The sequence below is a fragment of the Euwallacea similis genome, chromosome 17 (genome assembly GCF_039881205.1).
Source record: "Euwallacea similis isolate ESF13 chromosome 17, ESF131.1, whole genome shotgun sequence".
NCBI classification, from domain to species: domain Eukaryota; kingdom Metazoa; phylum Arthropoda; class Insecta; order Coleoptera; family Curculionidae; genus Euwallacea; species Euwallacea similis.
The window spans coordinates 483689-505555 of NC_089625.1; the positions used below are offsets into that span (position 1 = coordinate 483689).

Sequence of the window (21867 nt, forward strand, 5' to 3'; positions counted from 1 at the left end):
GAGGAAAAATCGTGATAAAAAGGAAATGACTCACCGGGATTGTTTCTTGCTCTCCTTGGGATCCACCGTTCTACTCCTTATTCCGCTTTCGATGTCCTATGTTCCACAGGTTCTGATCCAGTCCCGTGATATCCGGTTCGAAGTGACCAAAAATGTTTAATCCGGCTCGTAGGACCAAAAATGTTGATCCGGCTCGAAGGACCAAACTGTTTATTCGTGAATCGTGGTACCAAGATGTTGATTAGACGTGGCCTAATTCTTGATACGTCTAGTAAGCAATGGACTGGATGCTTGCGAAGGACCACCCTGAGTTCGCGGTCTCAGAGACACCGTGTTCGTGCAAATGAAGAAAACAAAAACCCTTTTTAACGGTAACGAAGGTTTATTGTTCACCAACAATTTCGAGTAATTTAACAAAGAAATAACAACTTTTCGTGACAAGTTAACTAGTGTACTAATTAACCGTGTATAGGAACCGTGAGTAAAGTAATCGCGTACGAGTAACGTGCAAAGTACGGAGTTAAGAGTCGACGGAGACGCACAAGAAGAGCGAGATTTTTCTTCTTGCAAAATCTTAAATACTAAAGTTAATGGTAACCGTACATAGGCGTACCAGAAACTAAGAGGTCATCATCGGCGCTTCTTCTAGATTTGTCCTTGTGACTTGCCTAACTTTAACAATATAATTGGGTTTTATTGGAGGGCGTTTATGACCAGCATCGAGAACGTGTCTAAATTCTAGTACGCACAAAAGGTCGGCGAGGAGTTTTATTACACAGTTAGTCTAAGATCAAACAAAATGCGAATCAACATCTGGTCATACGGACAAAGTGGCAAGAGAAACGAGTAATGTCCATAGGCGTAGCACACGGATTTCTTACATACTAGTCACACATTTAATACTAGGCTTATGAAGAATACAACTTATCGAACTAATACATTAAATTAATTATCGGGAATTCTGTCCCCTACACAAGCCCTAACAGCAACTAAACAACCCTCAACATATTACCTATAAATAAGCCTCTTGCATACAGAGTAATCATGCGAGAGCGCAACCTCTCTAATCTTTTTATTTGAAGACCTACATATGTGAATGTGTTAAATACAAAAGTATGTTGATACTTATTTAATGTCTTATTAATAAAACTAAACAATAAGACGTTAAAGCACTATTCAATTCAATGATTTATAAAAAATTATGGATATTTGTAATGTGTACATATATAAAAATTAGTTTATAAGCGTCAGTTGTGCATTCAAATTTCATCCTCTAAGATTAGCTAAAATTAAAATTGTGTTAAATCGGGTACTTAAGCCCTAAATTTGTACTTTAACTTTGATAATAACTACTTCTAAGAAATTTCATGGCGAATTAGGATATCCAAAAAGAGCGCTCATATGCAACAATATGGCCGCTGACAGCTACCTGCGTCAGTTTGACCTATTAGAAAAAATTAAAACAAAGGCAATCGGAAAAATTGGTGCGCAATGTTTGGATGGCCGAATTCCCTAATAACTTTAGTAGATAATTATTTTCTCATTATATGTATATGTAATATAAGAAAATGGCCTTTACAGTAAAATTAAATACCTATACATTTAACATAATTGAGATGAAAAGTGAACCGTGAAAGCCTTTGGTTATAAATCGAAAAAAGGAAATATATAATCATAATATCCGTTTCTAGTTAGCACTATTGAACAATCTAAATTGTCATAAGTCAACGTATATGATTCAGGATCTCTACGGTACCTACTGCAAGAAAATTAAAGTTTTGTCACTCTACTTATAATTAAAATCTATCTGTTCTTATAAAATTAAACTCCTTATAACGTCCCATCTTAATTGTTATTAATTCTTTCAAATACCGCTATTAGTCTATTCTATTCAAGTTCGATAGAGCTTATGCGTATATCATGGAACTCCGTGTTAAAAGTGGGCAAGTACTCCACGACAAAAAAAAAATACATATCTATGATTTAGTATGTGAAGAGTGCAATTTGCACATGCATATGAATATACAACATACTTACATGTACACGTGCTCATTATTCGCACTAGTAAGCATGCAATTTGCGGTTTTCATTAAGTTAGTAGAGTGTATTTTTATTTATTTTGAATTGATTAAAAGGCAGGCATTACGGATTTTCTAGAACCTAACCATCCAGCCTGTATTACCTAAAGGTTTTTCGTTCTTTTTTGAACAGTGAAAAATTGGGTCAGCCCGTCAAAAATTACAGAAACTTATCCTACAGCAGCAAAGAAATAATATGAGGTACGAAGTCGGTTAAAGCAAAAAGAACACAATTTAATTACTAATTTTGCAATTCTCCAAAAATTTAAAAAGTTTTACTGATTTTTAAAAATTATGCTCACCACTATTTTTTGCAACTATCTCATTTAACTTTTTGATGTATCTAAAACTTTAAAAAAGATATGGAATAATCTCGCTTATATGGAAGAAATGTTAAACATTTATTCAATGTTTTCCTGACGCAGACACGCTACAACTTAATCGACCAATAGAGAGCAAACGCCTTTCATATAGATAGAAAAACGTCAGCAGGCTTTTAAAATTCTCTATTCCTCGTAAGCCACTAGACCATCGTGGACCCACACAGAGAACAGCAATTCAGCCAATGGAGGAAGTACTTGCGTACCTACATATACAGGGTGATTCCTAACCTATACGCATAAACTTGAGAAATTATAATTGAGGGCAAATAATGATTAACAGTAAACAAAAATGTAGTAAAACATTTTTAGTTTCGGAGATACTAATTTCTTTTTAAATTTATGAAATTCAGGTTCTTTTATTTCTATTTGAAATAATTTAGTATCTCTGAAATCAAAAATATTTCACATTTTTTCTTTCACTATTAATCATTATTTGTCCTCAGCTATAATTTGCCAAGTTTATGCAAAAAGGTTAGGAATCACCCTGTATAGTTGCTTAATAGCGATGTATGGAGATAAGTTCGCTAGTTAACTATCAAAACTCTTTAAAAATCTAATTCTGCAATTCTTCATGAGCAGCACGAGGTAAAACTGAAAGAAGAAGAAGTTTCACTGAAATTTGCCTTCGAATTTAAAAACCGTGAAAAATACTAGATCAGATTAATTTATTAACTTAGCAATATGAATTCATACCATTAATGTAATTTCAAAAGAAAATTTAATGAAAATTGTTTGAGATTGAGAGAAAACAGTGTACTTTTAGGAACCTAATGCCTCGTATAGCCCGAAACATTGAATTTTCACTAAAACTTCACTTTCACAATGAATCGAACGTCAAATAAAACACTAATTTGGACAAAGCATCAAACTAACAAAGCTGTTAGCAAACATGTATTTCGCTTGATCTAAATTAGTATTTTGTTTGGCGTTCGGTTTTTTTGCATTTTTTCTGTACGGTCAAATATTCAAGTCTGTATAAATCTATACACTGTATATCCGTTTGAGATATAGTACAGAGTGTTTCTGAATAGATGCTAAAAATTTTAATGAATGAATCCTGAGTCAAATTTAAGACGAAAAGTTTATATAAAGACATGTCCAAAAATGCTTCATCTTTGATTTACAGGGAGTAAAAAAACACTTTTTTTTTCGTTTTTTTTTTCAATTACTTGTTAATTTTTTTATCGTTACTTACTTACTGAAAATTTGTACATATCATACATCGAATGTTTCCTACAAACGGACATTTTCAGAGTTTGATTTCATATACAAAGTGATGCGGATTAATGGGTCTTGAGCTCTCATTTATCACATATATTTTTTTGTATTAGTAGGTGGAAACAATTTTCCGCAGCTGCTACAAAATTAAAACATGATATTAAATAAAGTCAAGCTCTCGTTTAACCTTCGTTGATTAGCATTGATGTTAATAATAGCATATGCAGGAAGCAATTACTTATTATCGTGAATATTAACTAAACCATCGATTTAAGCGAAATTTTGTAAAAGACTGAAAAGTGAGAAAACTAAATGCTGATTTCAGAAATTTTTTTAAAAAAATCAAAATATTAACAGAAAAAAATGTGATAAATGAGTGCTCAAGACCCATCAATCCGCATCACCCCGTATATGAAATCAAAGTCCGAAAATTTCTGTCTATAGGAAACACTCAGCGTATGATAAGTACAAATTTTCAGCAAGTTTGAATAAAAAATAAACAAGTAATTAAAAAAAAACGAAAAAAAAGTGTTTTTTAACACCCTGTAGTTGAAGACGGAGCATTTTTGGAGATGTCTTTATATGAACTTTTCGTCTTAAATTTGGTTCAGGATTCACCTATAAAAATTTTATCATCTATTCACAAACACCCTGTATACCCCAAACGAACCTTTTTCGAACAAGTGAAGGTATATTTGAAGTCTATGGGCTCATGAATAACTTGGTGATATGATGATGGTTTGAGACGTATTTAAAAGGTAAAAAGCAGTTGAATGAAACGTTAAATATGAAGGGGTAAAAGGACAGCGCTGGCGAGAATGAAATAAGTATTATTAGTGTGAATTATCACGATGCAAAATGTCAGCAATACCTGGAAAGATAAATTCAATTTTGGAGCCATTTAACTTAGTGAGTCCCACTAAAGTTAGTATTTGCATTATAGTGGGATTATCAGAAATATTGGGATTTCGGCCTACTTGCTTATGAATCGAAATTAGATCTTCTTTAATGCGGATGCCAATCAATTTATCTATGACTTTAACCTCGTTGAAAGAAATCTTTTTTAAAAAACGTTCAAACTTTTCATCAATAAATTTAGCGCTAAAGTGTAAGACGTCTATCGAAGGACCATCACTTTCGCATAACACTTCAACTAGCACCTTGACGTTCACAGGACTATCTAAAAGTGCAGGGAAACCGACAACCGAACATATACTCTCGTCAATATCTTCATAATTTTGCTTCCTATTTCTGCACAAGTTGTTGACATATTTCAATCCCTCAGATGTGGTAATTTTGTTTAAATGCAAAACGGCCGAAACCCCCAATTTCTGTTTAACAAATTCTTCTTCGTGAGGGAACGCAGTTACCCACAGCTGGTGAAGGTTTGTTCTAGATAGAGCTTCCAGAAAAGTTAAAGCTTTGTCATCGTATTTTGGGCTCTCTATATCCAAGTCGTCGCAAAATACAACTATTTTTGGATATTTCTTCGTTTTGTCTTGAGCATCGGTCAGGGACAAGTGGAAAAGTTTCGTTGTAAAAGTATTATGTCCAAGCATATTTGACAAGAGACTAATAGCTCGTTCATGGTCGTCTCTTTTCAAATTAATTTGCTCCAGATGTTTACTATGTTCGTTTAAGTTAATACGTACTATCCACCTATTTTGGTTAGATTTTTTTGAGGCTTCATGAAGATAGGAAAAAAATTCAGTTTTACCAAATCCTACCTCAGCTGTAAGAAGGAAAGTTCCTTGCTGAAGAAAGAACTGGTCGATTGTAATAAATTCTTCATCAAGGTTTTTCCAGTCATTCAAATCCTCACTTGTTCCCATATAACGTACAGATCTCTTCATGTAATTTTGTCTATCGTAGTTTGGCAGTGAGTTGTCGATTAGAATTGGAGTGTTTTTGATAAAATGTTGTTCTAAAACATTCGCATCAAGGCACGAGACTACAGCCTCGCGATTTATGATCTGTTTTAAACGAATATCTGGATTTCCTTGAAAGTTGACCTTTTCCTGCAAAATTTTCTCCAGACTTTCCTCAGTCAAGTCGAGGTAGTCTTTATCATCCGCACTCATAGTTTCATATTTTATTTTAAGAAATTTGAGTTGTGACTTCAAGATGTTATTTAATTCTTCATTTTTTTGGTTGGTAATAAACAGCACTTTTTTGAACTTTTTATCCTTATTTTTATTCGTAGTCTTGTGTTTTATTATTATATTCAATATCTGACTTACGATGTGGCGTATTATACTACTATCTAATTCTTGACCGTCATCTCTAAGAATTAATAAATTTTGAAATTTTGGAGCTGTAAATGTTTCGGTTAGTAATTCTGGCATCCACGTATAGCAAAGTTGCTTAAATGGCAGAAATATTATGTCATCTTTAAACTTAAAATCATTGAATCCGCTTGTTCTTCGCAAGTATTGATTGACTTGTAATGCAGGTAACAAAGGGTTCTCAGAGGAAATATACAAAACTGAAGTTTTACAGTTTGTAGATTCCAGGAAAACTTCAATCTTTTTTGCTATGTTAAATTCAATTTTCGGAAAACTGATGTCCCTAGAAAATTTTAAGCTTAATTCCGTCATTTTTATTTGACTTAAGTAAACTTCGAACTTCTTAAAAGAATATTTTTCTTTTTCTATTTCAAGCATGGGAGCTTTATTGTCACCCTCCTTATTCGCAAACCATAAAAGTATATCGTGGGCGAATAAAGCCGTGAGCATACCTGAATCTATAAAACCGACCTTTACAGCAATTTCACCTTTAATTAGCTCCTGCAGTTCATCCTTATTAGGATAATTAGTGAGATAAATAAATGTCTCTATAAACTTGTCTAAAAACGAATTTATCAAAGCTCGTCTATTCTTAAGAATTTTGTTGCCTTTTTTCTTATAAAGTAATTCGAATTGCTGTTCTAATTCACTTTTGCACTTCGGCTTTAAAGAATATTTTTTTACATCAAATCCTTGTTTTGAAGAAAATGCCAATAAATCAGATTCTTGAATTGTTTTTTCTTCAAAATATGGTTTAAAATCTTCGTTGATTTTTGCGTTAGTACATAAAATTACCTCGAAATCAGCATCTTTAAATTCCTCATTCGATTTTATATTACAAAAGGCTTCCCAGTATGTAAATAATTCGTTAAATATATTGTCATGCGTTTTTCTTGAAGACGAAGGATCAGAGTTTATGTTTTCCTTATGTTTGCATTGTATAAGATGCCACACCCAATTGCCCATCTTTTTCGTATTACCAGAATTATTCCTCTTGTACCCGATCACTATTTCATCAAATTTTGAGGCATTTTTCATTTCAGTGGCCAATCTATAACTGTAATTGTTACACATCTTATGCGCCCTGTATGCATACAAAGTTAACAGATTTAATTGAAACTGAAACCCATGTGCATTGTTTTTGAAGCCAACAACATCATATAGATCACCCTTGCAAAGACGGGAATCTTCTGTCGACATGTCTTTCAATTGCGTTGATGTTGGTTCGTATTAATGCCCAAAACGGTTAATTTCCTTAAACCAAACCTGCATAAAAGGAATCAAGATTGGGCTTTTTATTACTTTTTAAGCGGTCCAAATATTACTTACTCGTCGTGATAACCCTGAACTCAACACAAAGGTCAGTTGTCGATAACAATAGTCAAACTGTGGAATAAAAAAATAATTAAAAAATCAATTTAATTTGATAAACTGCCGGGCACTAAGAGGAAAAGGGGTGAGTTATGTAATTATTCCATTTAACTAAAAACAAATAACGTTTAACATCAGATACTTTTTGAAGCTCAATCCAGTGATGTATTCCAATCTCTTCTAAGATGTTCCGTTTAACCATAAAAATGGAACTAATATTAAGATAGCAGCTTCATATTCATAAAGCAACTCATTGTCCTACCAGTCCAAGTTGAACCAAATTATGTGAGCGACAAGGAGCCTTATAAATCGCATATACAGGCTGGTCCAATTGCTATGGACCACTATTGCTAATTTCTAAAGTGTAAACGTTACAAGTTCGGTTAAATTAAACAAAAATTGTCAAGTTTGATAACAAGTTAAGATCTCGAGGCACTGTTGCCAAAATTTGTTCGATTTTGGAAGTATTGGGAAAAAACGAAATTTTACCGAAAACGTTTTTTGTAAATAAACCGAAAACTAGAGGTTTTCGAAAAAAGTTTTTCTTACAACATTTTATTGGTTTTTAAAACTTTATACACTAATGTTAAGTTTTAAAAAAACAGCACTTTTAGCTTCTGAGATATCAACACAAACTTTAATTTTTTTAAATGCAGACCTGGATCATTAATTTAATGTCTTATTTCAACGAAGGTACCTAATTTATTTTATTCTAAATTAGAATTATAGGATTAGAGCAAAATAAAATTTATAGTTTCCAAAGGACAAATATAAAAGTACAGTCGAACTCGGTTATAATGAACTCTAGGGGTCTACCAAAATAAGTCCACTATAGCCGAAATCCATTTTAAGCGAAAAATTTTTAAAAAGTGTTAAAAACAGATAAATGCAAACTAAAAAATTATAAATGTTTTATTTCAGTTAGTATCATAAAAACTTTTAAAAAATTGTATGTATGAACCTACAATACATAATATGTAATAATGTATTATACAACATAATAAAACAAACTAATTGTACAGAGATACATAAAAGTATATAAATATATTAAGAAAATGTGTACTATGGACATACAAAAACAAAAACATACGTATATAACGCATATAAAGTTAATCTTGAATAAAATCCGTTATTTTGGTTTACTTCTATTTGTTTTTGAACTATTTTTCTATCAAAGGTAATTCTAAATTATTTAATTGTTTAATTGTTAAGAACTTCGTCTTGGGAATCTCTTTGTTGGAAGTATTTTTGTAATGTTTGAAATGATTTAAAAGCCTCTAATTCGGTCGCTTCCTCGATTTCATCATCATCTACTTCTTCTATCTCATTCACATCAGTATTTTCAGTGGAATAAATATATTCAACAATTTCTTAATCAGTTAATTCTTGAGTACTTATAAGATGAGCATCAACTCGTACATAATTTAAAAATTGATCAATATTGTTAAAATACAAAAGATTTTGAATTTCAATCCATTCACATTTCATCTTCTGGAGACCAATTTTCTTCTTGTGTTACAGTTGCCCTTTTTATCATTCCCGCGTGTCGAAAACAATTCTAAATTATTTTTGAAGAAACTGACTCCCAAACCAAAGACAAAATGTTCATAGCATCCAAAACCGCCAACTTTTTAAGGCCATTAACTTCCTGCATCTGAATAATTTTTCTCAACATATCTTTTCTGTAAGCTTGCTTAAGGCTCCATATCACTCCTTGATCCAATGGTTGCAGAACTGCAGTTGAATTTGGTGGGGAAAAATCGAGTTTAATGTTTCGCAATTGAGAACGAGAATATGCTGAGCAATTATCCACAAGCAACAATATTTTCCTGTTCTGACGGAAAAGTTTTTGGTCCCATTATATAAGATAATTTTCAAAAATTGTTGAAGTTATTCAGGCCTTTTTATTTACCGTATAATCTGTAGATAATGTTTTGCAATTTTTTAGGTATCTCGATTTTTGAAACTTGCCTACTACATAACTTTTTATAAGATAATTGAAATAAATAAATATATATTGACGTACCTATAACAAGTAATTTTCGTTTTTCAGACCCGTCCAAGTTTACACAAACTAAGACTGTAATTCTATCTTTTGCAAGTTTTCCGTCAACACATTTTTCGCCCTTCACAATCAACGTTTTATCGGGAGTCAATTTATAAAAAATGTCAGTTCCGTCTGCATTGAATATGTCTTTTTCTTCATAATCTTTGCACAATAAAGGCCAGACTGATGAAAGCCAACTGTTGGTTTCTCCAATACTTATAGATGCAGCCTGTCCCAAAATTTTGCCAACAACCACATTATGCCGTTTTTTTAAACGATCTATCCATCCAGTGATACATTTGAAAACATCACCACTCTGCCAACCAAAAGCTTCCGCTTACAGTTTTAACATACAATTTCCAGATATAGGAATTTTATTTGCTCGTTTTTGAAGAAACCACTTATAAAGCATTTAACCAATTTTTTTATGTGTATTTGCTCGCACCTTTCTCTTTGTTTGACTATGATTTTTCACATGATTTTTAATTTTATCCCGCTGCGTCCAGATATTTGAAATTGTCTGTTTATTTAAAGATAATCTTTTAGATATTTCGACTTGTCGAATTCCATTTTCAATTTCGTCGATAATGGATAATTTTTCAGCCAGTAAAATTGCATTTGTTTTTATCCATTAGTTAGAGATTCATTTTTTAACTTAACAACTTGAGAGGTACACACGTAAATGAAAACGAACAACGGACTAAAAGCATTTTTCCTCAGCTGCAAAATCTTAAATATGTATATATGTGAGCATTTCTTGTTTATGTTAAGACCGTTAAGTAATACCATGTGAAAATGATATGGGGGTTAGCCGTAAATTACTTCTAAGATAAGCGTGAGAAAACGATAGAGGGTTGTTTATGAATTCCTTTAACATAGGCGAGAGAAAAATTGATGATGGGTCAGGTAATCGTGGGAAAAAGCCTGAAATGTGGCTTATCAATGCTCTTAAAAAAAGGAATGCTCTTGGGGGTGAATAGGATGTGTGTATCGGGATGCATTCTGGCCTTGGTTCTTGAGAAGTAAAGAAGTGCCTCAAAACTTGTATTGTTTCTTTTTCTCATAACCATGCCTAAATCTTACATATACAGTGGCGGCCAACAAATTAAAAACGATACAATTTTCAATATTTTATGTTATAATACGTATGGTATATTTTCTATTTATACATAAATATTGTTATCACTTCATTTTAAGTCTGAATATGTAAAAAGACATAGAATTGAAAAATGTTTTGTATCCTATATATAAACAATTTATAAATATCTTGGACAACTAAATAAAAACGATTTATTTTTTACCTGTATTTTAGCCATATTTGTCGAATGCAATGTGTAGAAGGTATTTATTATTTAGTTGGTGTCTTGGCTTAGTAGTACATGATTCAAAGAAAACATACGTTATGGGAAAAAAGAAAAATTGTGATTCTGAAAAAAGGCAAATAATTTTAAATTTGATTCGAGAAGGCCATTCTTATAGTAAAGTTGCATCACTTCTAAAGTGTTCCAAGTTTATGGTGTATAATGCTATTAAACATTATAAAACCCATGGTACTGTTAAAAATTTTCCTAGGAAAAAAAGGCCTAGAATAACAACGAAAAGAGAAGACCAAATTGTGGTACGTATGGCGAAAAAGTCGCCCCATTTAACAGCAGTAGATATTAGACGTGAAATGTATGCAGAAAACGATCCAAAGCCATCAGTAAGAACGATTCGTCGCCGCCTTAATGAGTTTCAACTATTTGGAAGAGTTTCCAGAAAGAAGCCCCTTGTCTCAAAAAAGAATCGTAAAATCCGATTGCAGTTCGCACGCGACCATTCGAGTTGGACACTTGCTCAATGGAAAAATATACTTTGGTCGGACGAAACAAAGCTTAATCGCATTGGATCAGATGGTCGTACGTACGTACGAAGGCCACCTAATGAAGAATATAATCCACGATACACAAAATTGACTGTTAAACATGGGGGTGGTTCGATCATGATGTGGGGCTGCATGTCATGGTATGGAGTTGGACCAATCTATAAAATAGATGGAATTATGAATCAAGAGAAATACAAATATATATTAGAAAATGTGATGCTGCCATATGCAGAAGAAAAATTGCCCGTTACCTGGAAATATCAGCAAGACAATGACCCTAAACATACGGCACGGTCAGTAAAAAGGTGGTTTGAGCAAAACGTGGTTGATGTAATTGAATGGCCCTCATGTAGTCCAGACCTTAACCCTATAGAAAATCTGTGGAATGATCTTAAAAAAAATGATTCAGCCAAAACAATTTAAAAACATGGACGAGTTAGTGAAAGGTATTCAAGAAGCTTGGTATTCCATCCCAGTCAGTCGTTGTCAAAATCTAATTGAGTCTATGCAAAGAAGATGTCTAGCAGTGATAGAAGCTAAAGGCTATCCTACCAAATATTAACTTTTTTATTGTAAAAATTAAAATATAGAAATCGTTTTTAATTTGTTGTCCATTGGTTTTTTGAAAACAAAATAAATTTTGTTAAATTCTTTTATAAATGACGTTTGTTTTGGGGTAAAATGTGTTGTACATATCTAACCTTTATAAATAAATATCATATGTAAAATTATAAAATGTAGTTCTCCAGGTAAATTAAATTTTGGATCGTTTTTAAATAGGTGGCCGCCACTGTACATACAATTACTCACAAAATTAACCGTACATAACTTAAAAGTTGCTAAATCTGTAGTAAATAAATGTTTCTAAATGTTTTTAATTGTTTTAACGAACATACAGGGTATCCCACTAAGATGTTCGCGAAGGATAACTCAATAACTATTAAGCTTAGAGAAAAAGTGTAAAGACAAAACAGACTTAATTTTTTCAACACTACAAACTAAAAATATTTTCGTTTATACAGGGTTCAGCATAAAGCTTGTACAATATGAAACTTCTTTATTTCAAATGGAACACTATGTACATTTTTGCACTTTTAGATTCCAGGCATTAAACTGATCAAATAACTATTAGATTTCCCTACACCTAAACCTAACCGTTATTGAGATATTTTCATTTAAAAGAAAAAAATTGCCAAAACACTATTCCATTAAAATGTAAAATTCTTAGCTGTTATCAAAGTTGGCTTTATAAAACTTTGTCTACATGTTAACCAGACATAATAGATTAGGTTGGCAGGAAAAGTTTTTATAAATATTATACAAGGTGCCCAAAAAAAAGTCGCATTTGAAGAACTTTGAAAGCAGAAAAGTCGATTATTTTAAATGAGACACCCTGTATATTTTTACATATCTGGATCCTAAATTTAATTTTGAATCGATTTCTATTAGGGATCCCTATGCCTAAAATTAACGGTTTTGCCATAATTTGCGATTTTTTGATTATTGGCTAATAATATTCCGAAATATCTTAGTTGCCTTGGAAAAATATGGCTGCTTCTATAAATGACATTTTATATTATTTAACAAACGACTATCTCAGTTTATGCAAACAAATATTGATTTGTCATTTCTTTAACTTTTGGTTAATTAGTTGATTTTTTTAGCTTAATAAGTTGATTAGTAATTATTTATTGATTTAAAAAAATGAATTTTTCTAAAAATGAATTAATACAAATGGTCTATGCGCTTGGAGCTAGTGACGGAAATTGCTTATTAGCAAGTAAGATATATCGGCAAAAATTTCCAAACATCGAACAATCACTACCTCATGTTTCAACTTTTAAGAAGCTCAAAGAACGATTTGAGAGAACGGGAAATGTTAATTACATGAAGAATAACCAGAGGAAGAAAAACGTTTCAAATAAAGAAAACGAACTTTTAGTTCTTCAAAGTTTAATTGAGAACCCTCATAATTCTTGCCGGCGCCTGGAGTTAGAAACTGGTATTTCCAAGTCTACCATAAATAGGATAGCAAAAAAATTTAAGTTTCATCCATACCATATTCAGTTATGTCAAGAGCTTAATAATAATGATTTTGTTAATCGATTAAATTTTTGTAATTGGGCCATAGAAGAGAATCAGCGTAATCCGAACTTCTTCAATACGGTTTTGTTTACCGACGAAGCAACTTTTCACAGCAATGGATTTGTAAATAAACATAATTTTCATTATTATAATAATGAAAATCCACATTTTTTTTACCCCTGAATCATCAACATCGGTGGACATTGAACGTATGGGCGGGGATTCTTGGAACTAAAATAATAGGTCCCTATTTCTTCGAAAATTCTATTAATGGAGATACATTTTTACAATTTTTGCAAAATGGTTTTGAGGAGTCTTTAGAAGAACTACCATTAGAAAGAATTAAACTCATGTGGCTGCAATTAGATGGGGCTCCGCCACACTTTAGTCATTCAGTAAGAGAATATTTAAATACCATTTTTGAAAATAAATGGATAGGAAGGGGAGGACCTATTAATTGGCCAGCTAGATCGCCTGACCTAACTAAATTGAATTTCTTTTTATGGGGATATGTAAAAGAAAAAGGGTATAAAACTGTTTCTACAGGAAAAGAAGATATGATTAATAGAATTAGAACTATAATCCAGACGATTGATGTGCAAACTTTAAGAAAGGTACATGAATCATTTTTAAAAAGAATTCGTATTTGCTCACAACAAAATGGTGGACATATAGAACATTTGTTAAAATATACTTAATATATTAATTTTGTTGTTTTTTTTACTTTAATTTTTGTTAGCGCGGGGAACGAGCCATATTTTTCCAAGCCAAATAAGATATTTCGGAATATTATTAGCCAATAATTTTTAAAAACGCAAATTATGGCAAAACCGTTAATTTTAGGCATAGGGATCCCTAATAGAAATCGATTCAGAATTAAATTTAGGATCCAGATATGTAAAAATATACAGAGTGTCTCATTTAAAATAATCGACTTTTCTGCTTTCAAAGTTCTTCAAATGCGACTTTTTTTTTGGGCACCTTGTATAATATTTATAAAAACTTTTCCTGCCAACCTAATCTATTATGTCTGGTTAACATGTCGACAAAGTTTTATAAAGCCAACTTTGATAACAGCTAAGAATTTTACATTTTAATGGAATGGTGTTTTGGCAATTTTTTTCTTTTAAATCAAAATATCTCAATAACGGTTAGGTTTAAGTGTAGGGAAATCTAATAGTTATTTGATCAGTTTAATGCCTGGAATCTAAAAGTGCAAAAATGTACATAGTGTTCCATTTGAAATAAAGAAGTTTCATATTGCACAAGCTTTATGCTGAACTCTGTATAAACGAAAATATTTTTAGTTTGTAGTGTTGAAAAAAATTTAGTCTATTTTGTCTTTACACTTTTTCTCTAAGCTTAATAGTTATTGAGTTATCCTCCGCGAACATCTTAGTGGGACACCCTGTACATTTGCAATAAATGGGTATAGAATGGAATATGCTACAAAAGAAATCACATAGTAGTTTCAGTTCAAAAATAATAAGTAACAAATAATAATCAACCATAAATGTAGGCACAAAGTTAACCGTACCAAACATGTGATTCATTTTTATAGCCTGTAAGAATTTATCAAAGCAAGTTTTTTGGCTCAATTTTGTCAACGACTGATAAGTTTAGTCATAACTCGTTCAGTTGAGTATACTGCATTAATTTTGGCAGATATAACTATGGCAAATAAAAGAACGCAAACCGATCTTGCGACGCGTAAATTAGTAGTAAAACTTTATCCTACAGGAAGCACAATAAGAAAAATTGCTGTATTAATAGGCAAGGCCCATTCCACATTGCAATGGATTATAAACAAGTATCGCTATGAGGGATTAATACAAAATAAGCCTGGAAGAGGACGAAACAAATTATTGACTAAAAAGAATGAAAGATTCATTTTACGTGAAATGAGGATTAATCTGAAAAAAAGTGTTCCAAAATTAACGAAAGAAATGTTCCAAAGAGTAAACAAGCTCATGTCAACTGAAACAGTACGAAGAGTTCTTAGGAAAAGTAGTTACAACGGTAGAATAGCACGGATCAAAAATTAATGGACAGAAGCGTCTTGAATTCGCAAAAAAATATGTTAATGAACCTGTTGAATTCTGGAACACCGTGATTTTCACTGATGAAACAAAAATGAACTTATTCGGATCAGATGGGAGACAAATCGTATGGAGAAAACCAAACACCGAGCTTCATAATAAACATCTTGTTAAAACAATCAAGCATGGAGGAGGATCTTTAATGTTATGGGGTGCTATGGGAAGTAGTGGTACAGGGAATCTGCACGAAATTGAAGGAATAATGGACAAAAATGTTTACTTTGACATTCTAAAAACCAATTTGAGACCTTCTACCGAAAAATTGAACATGCCTAGAGTTTTTTATTTCCAACAGAACAACGATCCCAAGCACGCTGCTGTGATCGTAATGCAATGGTTCATACATAATGTGCCAAAATTATTGAATTCTCCGTCTCAATCGCCAGATCTCAACCCGATTGAAAATCTATGAAGAATTTTAAAAAACGAGGTTCAAAACAGTAAATGCACTAATCTAGAAGAACTCAGAAAAGCTGTCTTTACTGCATGGCAAAATATTTCTGCAGATTTTAACAACAAAGTTAGTGCAATCTATGCCACGTCGCTTGACGGCTGCAATTCAAGCTAAAGGAGGTGCTACAAATTATTAACTTCTTCAAATTTATTAAAGTAAATTAGTAATATATATGTATATACGGTTAATTTGGTGCCTACATTTATGGTTAATTATTGTTTGTTACTTATTATTTTTGAACTGAAACTACTTTATGATTTCTTTTGTAGCATATTCCATTCCATACCTACATATTTATAGTAGATACTTGTTCGTTAAAACAATTTAAAAAATTTAGAAATACTTATTCGTAACAGATTTATTAACTTTTACGGTATGTATGGTCAATTTTGTGAGTAACTGTACATACAGTGGGTCAAAAAAGTATTTGCACACCAACACTTTTTGAAATATTTGAAAACACGTAAGACTTATCTTGATTTCTAATATTTTCTAGCATTATGCTGAAGTAAATTAAGCAAGATTTAACAAAATTTCTTGTTCCAATTGAACGTATACAATACTATAAAGGAAAAAGTGAATATTTTGCCTCAAATAAGTATTTGCACATCTTCATACTGGGTAGTAAATTGGTTTTTGCAAAAGGGAATTTGTTTATTATCTGCTTGAGCATGAACTATTTCCTTATCAAAATTGTATTATTAGACCTATTTGGTCAGTTTAAAATCATCAGTGCAAATATGGGTCCGAAAAAGGGTGAAATAGAGTTATCGAAACGTATTAAGATAGTTGTTTTACATGAACGTGGTAAAAGCTATAGAGCAATAGCAAATATTACTAATGTGACATTCTCAGCAGTGCGTTATATCATTAAAAATTATCAGCAGACAGGAAACGTCAAAAACAAGCCCCGTTCTGGAAGACCACAAATACTAAATGAACGAGAAAAACGAATGATTATTAATGAAGCTCAAAAAAACCCATTTATTAGTGCTCAAACTTTGGCGTCTGATGTTGCATCAACAACCAGAAAGTCTGTCCATCCTCAAACTATCAGAAATATTCTTCATTCAGCAAATATCTATAATAATATCTATCATATATCTATAATAATATCTATAATATAAAATAAATATCAGAGCAGCACGAAAAAAACCATTTATTTCGGAGAAGAATCGTCAAAAACGTTTGGAGTTTGCTAAAGCGTATATTGATAAGCCTTTAGAGTGGTGGAAAAACATAATTTTCTCTGATGAAAGTAAATTTTGCCTTTTGGGTCTGATGGTAAACGTTTTGTATGGAGAAAGCCTAATACAGAACTTCAAACTAAAAATTTGAAACCAACGGTCAAGCATGGTGGAGGAAACGTCTTAGTTTGGGGATGTATGGCGTACAATGGGGTAGGAATACCCCATTGTACGCCTCAATAAAAGCAAGAGCTTTTATTGAGGGTACAATGACAGCCAGAAGTTACATCGACATATTGCGGGATAATTTGATAGAAAGTGCTGTAAAATTAAACATGGAACATTCTTTTTATTTTCAACAAGACAATGATCCGAAGCATTCGGCCAAGTTAACACAAGAGTGGTTATTGTACAATGTTCCCCATAGACTTTTAACTCCACCACAGTCACTGGATATTAACCCCATTGAGAATTTATGGAATACTTTGGATGTGCAAATTCGGAAACGGCACATTTCCAACAAAGAAGATTTAAGAAAAGCATTACGCGAAGAATGGTCAAATATGGCACTAAATTACGTACACACTCTTATTAATTCCATGCCCAGAAGACTAAAAGCTATTATTGATGCAAAAGGGATGCATACGAAATATAATATTAGAAACTGTTTATTTTCACCTCAATTTAATTTAACCATTTTAATAACATACTGTGCAAATACTTTTTTGAGTTAAAATTTTGATGTTTCTTTTTTTATTATAATTATGTTTAAACTTATAATAAAAGTTTTTGTTAATAATGATTTGTGTCGTCTAAATGTATTCTATATTATGCAACAAATGATGATAGGTGTTCCCTGTTTCTACATATTTCAAAAAATGCTAGTGTGCAAATACTTTTTTGATCCACTGTATATGACATATTGTAGAATGTCGTTCTGAATATTCAGAACAACTGCAGCATCAAAGAGGACGCCCGTAAATCATACCTTCTTCAGCCAAAATAAATAAAATCGTGATAAAGACACCGGCGCGTATTAATTTTTGATCGAGAAGCCGACAAAGGGTGCCGCTGGAATAAACACTTTCCTTATCGGGGAGCAAAATATAAACGCAGATAGATTCTAAAATCGAGATTTTCCCTAAAATAACTCGTGTATAATGGCCTTTATTGTATTTTAGGTCCATTATAACCGAAAGTCCATTACAACCGACTCCATTACATCCGAACTAAATTACATTGGTTAAAATATGGTACTTAGAAACGGGGGCTCAAAAGTTGTCCGTTATATCCGAGTGTCCATTATAAGCAAGTCTATAATAAACGAGTTCAACTGTATAAGAAAACGAAACATGTTTTCTGCAAAATTTCGTTTTTCCCAATATTTCCAAAACCGAACAAATTTTGGCAAAAGTACCTTGAAATCTTAACTTGTCATCAAATTTGTCAACTTTTGTCTAATTTAATCGAATTTCTAAAGTTTACGGTTTAGAAGATAGCAATAGTAACCCATAGCAATTGGACCACCCTATATAGGATGTCCGTTTCGAGAGCTCAACCTTGTGGATGTCTGTAATCATAAAAGATAAAAGCACTTCGATCGATGAAATGGAACTAATTTGGCGCAATTTAGAGTTCACGAATACGTCGTTTCAAAATTTGAAAAGTTCTCTTCACTTTCCAAATTATTAAAAAAATACTGAAATTTTAGAAAAATATTTTCTTCAAAGAAAAAATCTAGAGTTTCAGTCTGCTGAACCTGCAACCACTTTGTAATATCACGTCTTACGTACAGTATAAAAAAATCTATAATCTGTATAGGGATTTTAAAGTAATATGTTCTAAGTCAGTCATTTCATATTTGAATAATTAAAAAGTATCAAGTTTAGCTGTATCATTCAGCATTCGATTAAACAATAAAAACTAGAAAATTCCATTTTAAAAATCATAACTGACAATTTCGTTCGAAACAGTTTTAAAATGGGCACAAAACGAAAACTAAATCGCGATTTTTATTAAAATCGCTGTCTTCAGAATATTTCTGAAATATACCAAAATAACTCACAACCCCTTAAAAGAATTGATTAAATATGGAGTGGTTAAAAATATGATTCCATTAAGAGCCAGTAATTTAACTGCTTGCTTCCATGATTTTAGCTCTTATAAACTTTCTTAAACCACCAATATTAACAGTTAAGTAGGAATAATTGCCCGGCAAGTACAAATTAGATTGACAAAACCTAAAGGCGAAGTGCTTTATAATCAAATCTTACCTTTCTCCTAACCTTTCTTTACAGAAATCAACACAGCAATAATAAAAACTTAACTTCTAACTTTCTCGCTTTACTGCATAAAACGCGTTTCTTACTCTGCTTAATCTTAAAACGAAACAAAAAGAAATGAATCAACCTAATATTCACAGGGTTTAAATAAAATCATACTAACATAAAAAAATTGTGTCTTATCTTAACTAATAGATACGAATTTTGATATTTGGTTTTACTAAGCAGAGCTTATTTATGTTCATAAAAACCAGCAAACATTAATAAGGAACTTAATGCTGAGTAAATTACGTTTAAGTACACTTAAAACTTAATAATTAACTAATACTATTTGAACCAATACTTCAACTGTGTGACAGGGGATTTCTTACTTTAAAATTATTAATTTTCTAAATCTGCAAATAAATGTCAACACATATCTATGTAAATGCCAATTCATCCTGCAACTAGAACCCGTACATACATACAGGGTGGCGCAATAATGTGACAAAGTACCATATCTTTCTTATTTTATAAAATAAAAAAACTGTTTATTATAGATACAATTGAACTGCTGAAAGTTTCGGTCTATTTTTCTTTTCACTATCCATATGTCATCTCGCAATAGGACTTATTTTTGCCATAAGCCCCAACTCAAAGTTAATAATACTTAAATTTAAATTTGGAATACATATAAATTTAACACATATCGGCAACGTTTTGTTGTAGTTTTCATTGAATTTTCGTAACAGGTTTCTTTTACGTTACAATAGCGTTACTAATGATCTAGAAGAACTGGACGTATGGCAACCTTTTTGGCAAATGAGACTCTAATCTATGACGGCCTTCCAGTAAAAAAAAACGCCTCACTTTCAGGGGAATACCAACAAATGTTTACTACACCCAGTTCTTCTAGATCATTGGTCGTTATACAGTGATTGACATTAATCTTTGAACATCACAAAGTATGTTTTTCAAAGGCCTATATCTTGATAATTATTTGATACATTGTATGATTTTAATTATTAAATTAGAAAGATAATATATAAGTCTAAATCCTCAAAATGTGAGCAAAATCAATTCTTTGGATTCGAATTTATTGAAGATTATGTAAAATTGCAGCAAAATGATACGTTACATTAATCTACGAACACGCTCACAAGGCTAGGGCTCACACGTAAGCCGTGCAATCCTACGTGTCATAACTTCTTTCTGCTGATACAACTAGAAAGATTTAGTCGGGAATCATTAAAATTTTTATCGAAGTTCAGAAAGGTTTTAATACAAGTTCAGTGATATCGCGTAAAGGCCAACATACCTCCCTTGCAGTACGTAAACTTGTAATTTCTAAATACAATGAAGGTTTGTCGGGTGGTCAAATATCAAAATTATTAAATATTAGACGAACAACCGTTTATGCAATCATACGTCGCTTCAAAACGGAAAATCGCATCAAATCAATTCCTCAGAAAGGTCAACCGAAAAAATTGACTGAAGTCGATAAACGTTGAATGAAGAGAGAAATAGAAAAAAATCCGAAAATAAGTGCACCCAAATTAACTACAAAGTTATCACATAGAAAAGGAGTGACAATTTCAATCACACCTATTCGTAGAGCGATAAAAGAGATGGGGTACTTTTCGCGTACTGCTCGAAGGAAACCCTACATTAGTACAGTGAATAGAGAAAAGCGGCTAAACTTTGCAATAAAACATCAGTTTGAGTCGGAAACTTTCTGGCGTGATGTGATTTTTACTGATGAGTCGAAGTTTAACCTGTTTGGAAGTGATGGGAAAGTAAAAGTATGGCGCAAACCCAATACAGCCCTAGACAGCAAAAACTTGACTGCATCAGTAAAACATCATGGTGGTAACATTAAGGTTTGGGGATGTTTTTCCGCAACTGGCGTAGGAGCATTGCACTTTATTACAGGGAATATGGATACTGCAATGTACATTGATATTTTGAAAAAGAATCTATGACCCAGTGTAGAAAAATTGGGGATCCTGGACAGATTTCGATTCTACCAGGATAATGATCCCAAGCATAAAACTTACCGTCCGCCAGAATGGCTCTTATACAACTGCCCAAAAGTTATCGAGACACCGCCCCAGTCCCCAGATCTTAATCCCATTGAGCACTTGTGGGATTATTTGGACAAAAAGGTTCGTGAGAAGCCGGTTTCAAACTTGAAAGAACTGCAAGAGAAACTAAAAAAGGAATGGGAAAAAATATCGCTTAGTTACTTAGAACAATTGGTTTCATCTATGCCACGAAGATTAAGAGCAGTTATAGACGCCAAAGGTGGTCACACCAAATATTAAATTAAGAATTATTAAGTAACCAAAAGGATATTTGCCACAATTTTGGAAGTGTTCAAAGATTAATGTAACATGTTATGTTTGTATGTTTTGAGTTTTTGCTAAACAAGACTGTTTTTAAGTTATTTATTCCTGGTTTTTGTGTTGTATTTATGTTGATAAGATTCCTAGTTTTAATTAAAAAATAATATATCTATAATAAATCTTCTTTTTC

General features: G+C 32.1%; 2 protein-coding genes across 2 annotated transcripts; both read right to left on the reverse strand.

The window, feature by feature from the left end:
* Positions 1-986: 986 nt before the first annotated feature.
* On the reverse strand, positions 987-19458 carry LOC136414409 (uncharacterized). The gene is made up of 3 exons (XM_066398411.1): positions 19345-19458; positions 7294-7350; positions 987-7230 (listed from the first exon to the last, which is right to left on the reverse strand). Exon 3 carries the CDS (start codon positions 7162-7164, stop codon positions 4513-4515), a length of 2652 nt encoding a protein of 883 aa, XP_066254508.1. The 5' UTR covers positions 7165-7230; positions 7294-7350; positions 19345-19458; the 3' UTR covers positions 987-4512.
* LOC136414503 (tigger transposable element-derived protein 6-like) lies at positions 8536-10259 on the reverse strand. The gene is made up of 7 exons (XM_066398551.1): positions 10169-10259; positions 9828-9937; positions 9362-9698; positions 9248-9306; positions 8927-9169; positions 8730-8826; positions 8536-8654 (listed from the first exon to the last, which is right to left on the reverse strand). Exons 1-7 carry the CDS (start codon positions 10257-10259, stop codon positions 8536-8538), a joined length of 1056 nt encoding a protein of 351 aa, XP_066254648.1.
* Positions 19459-21867: the final 2409 nt, after the last annotated feature.

Bases quoted from the DNA above. Each gene is read 5' to 3' on its own strand.
- LOC136414409 (XM_066398411.1), bottom strand. From the start codon at position 7,164: ATGTCGACAGAAGATTCCCGTCTTTGCAAGGGTGATCTATATGATGTT.
- LOC136414503 (XM_066398551.1), bottom strand. From the start codon at position 10,259: ATGTTAAAGGAATTCATAAACAACCCTCTATCGTTTTCTCACGCTTAT. The intron at 9,307-9,361 runs GTACGTCAATAT...GTTATGTAGTAG, and splicing joins ACGAAAATTACTTGTTATAG to GCAAGTTTCAAAAATCGAGA. The intron at 9,170-9,247 runs GTAAATAAAAAG...CTTTTCCGTCAG, and splicing joins CATTATCTACAGATTATACG to AACAGGAAAATATTGTTGCT.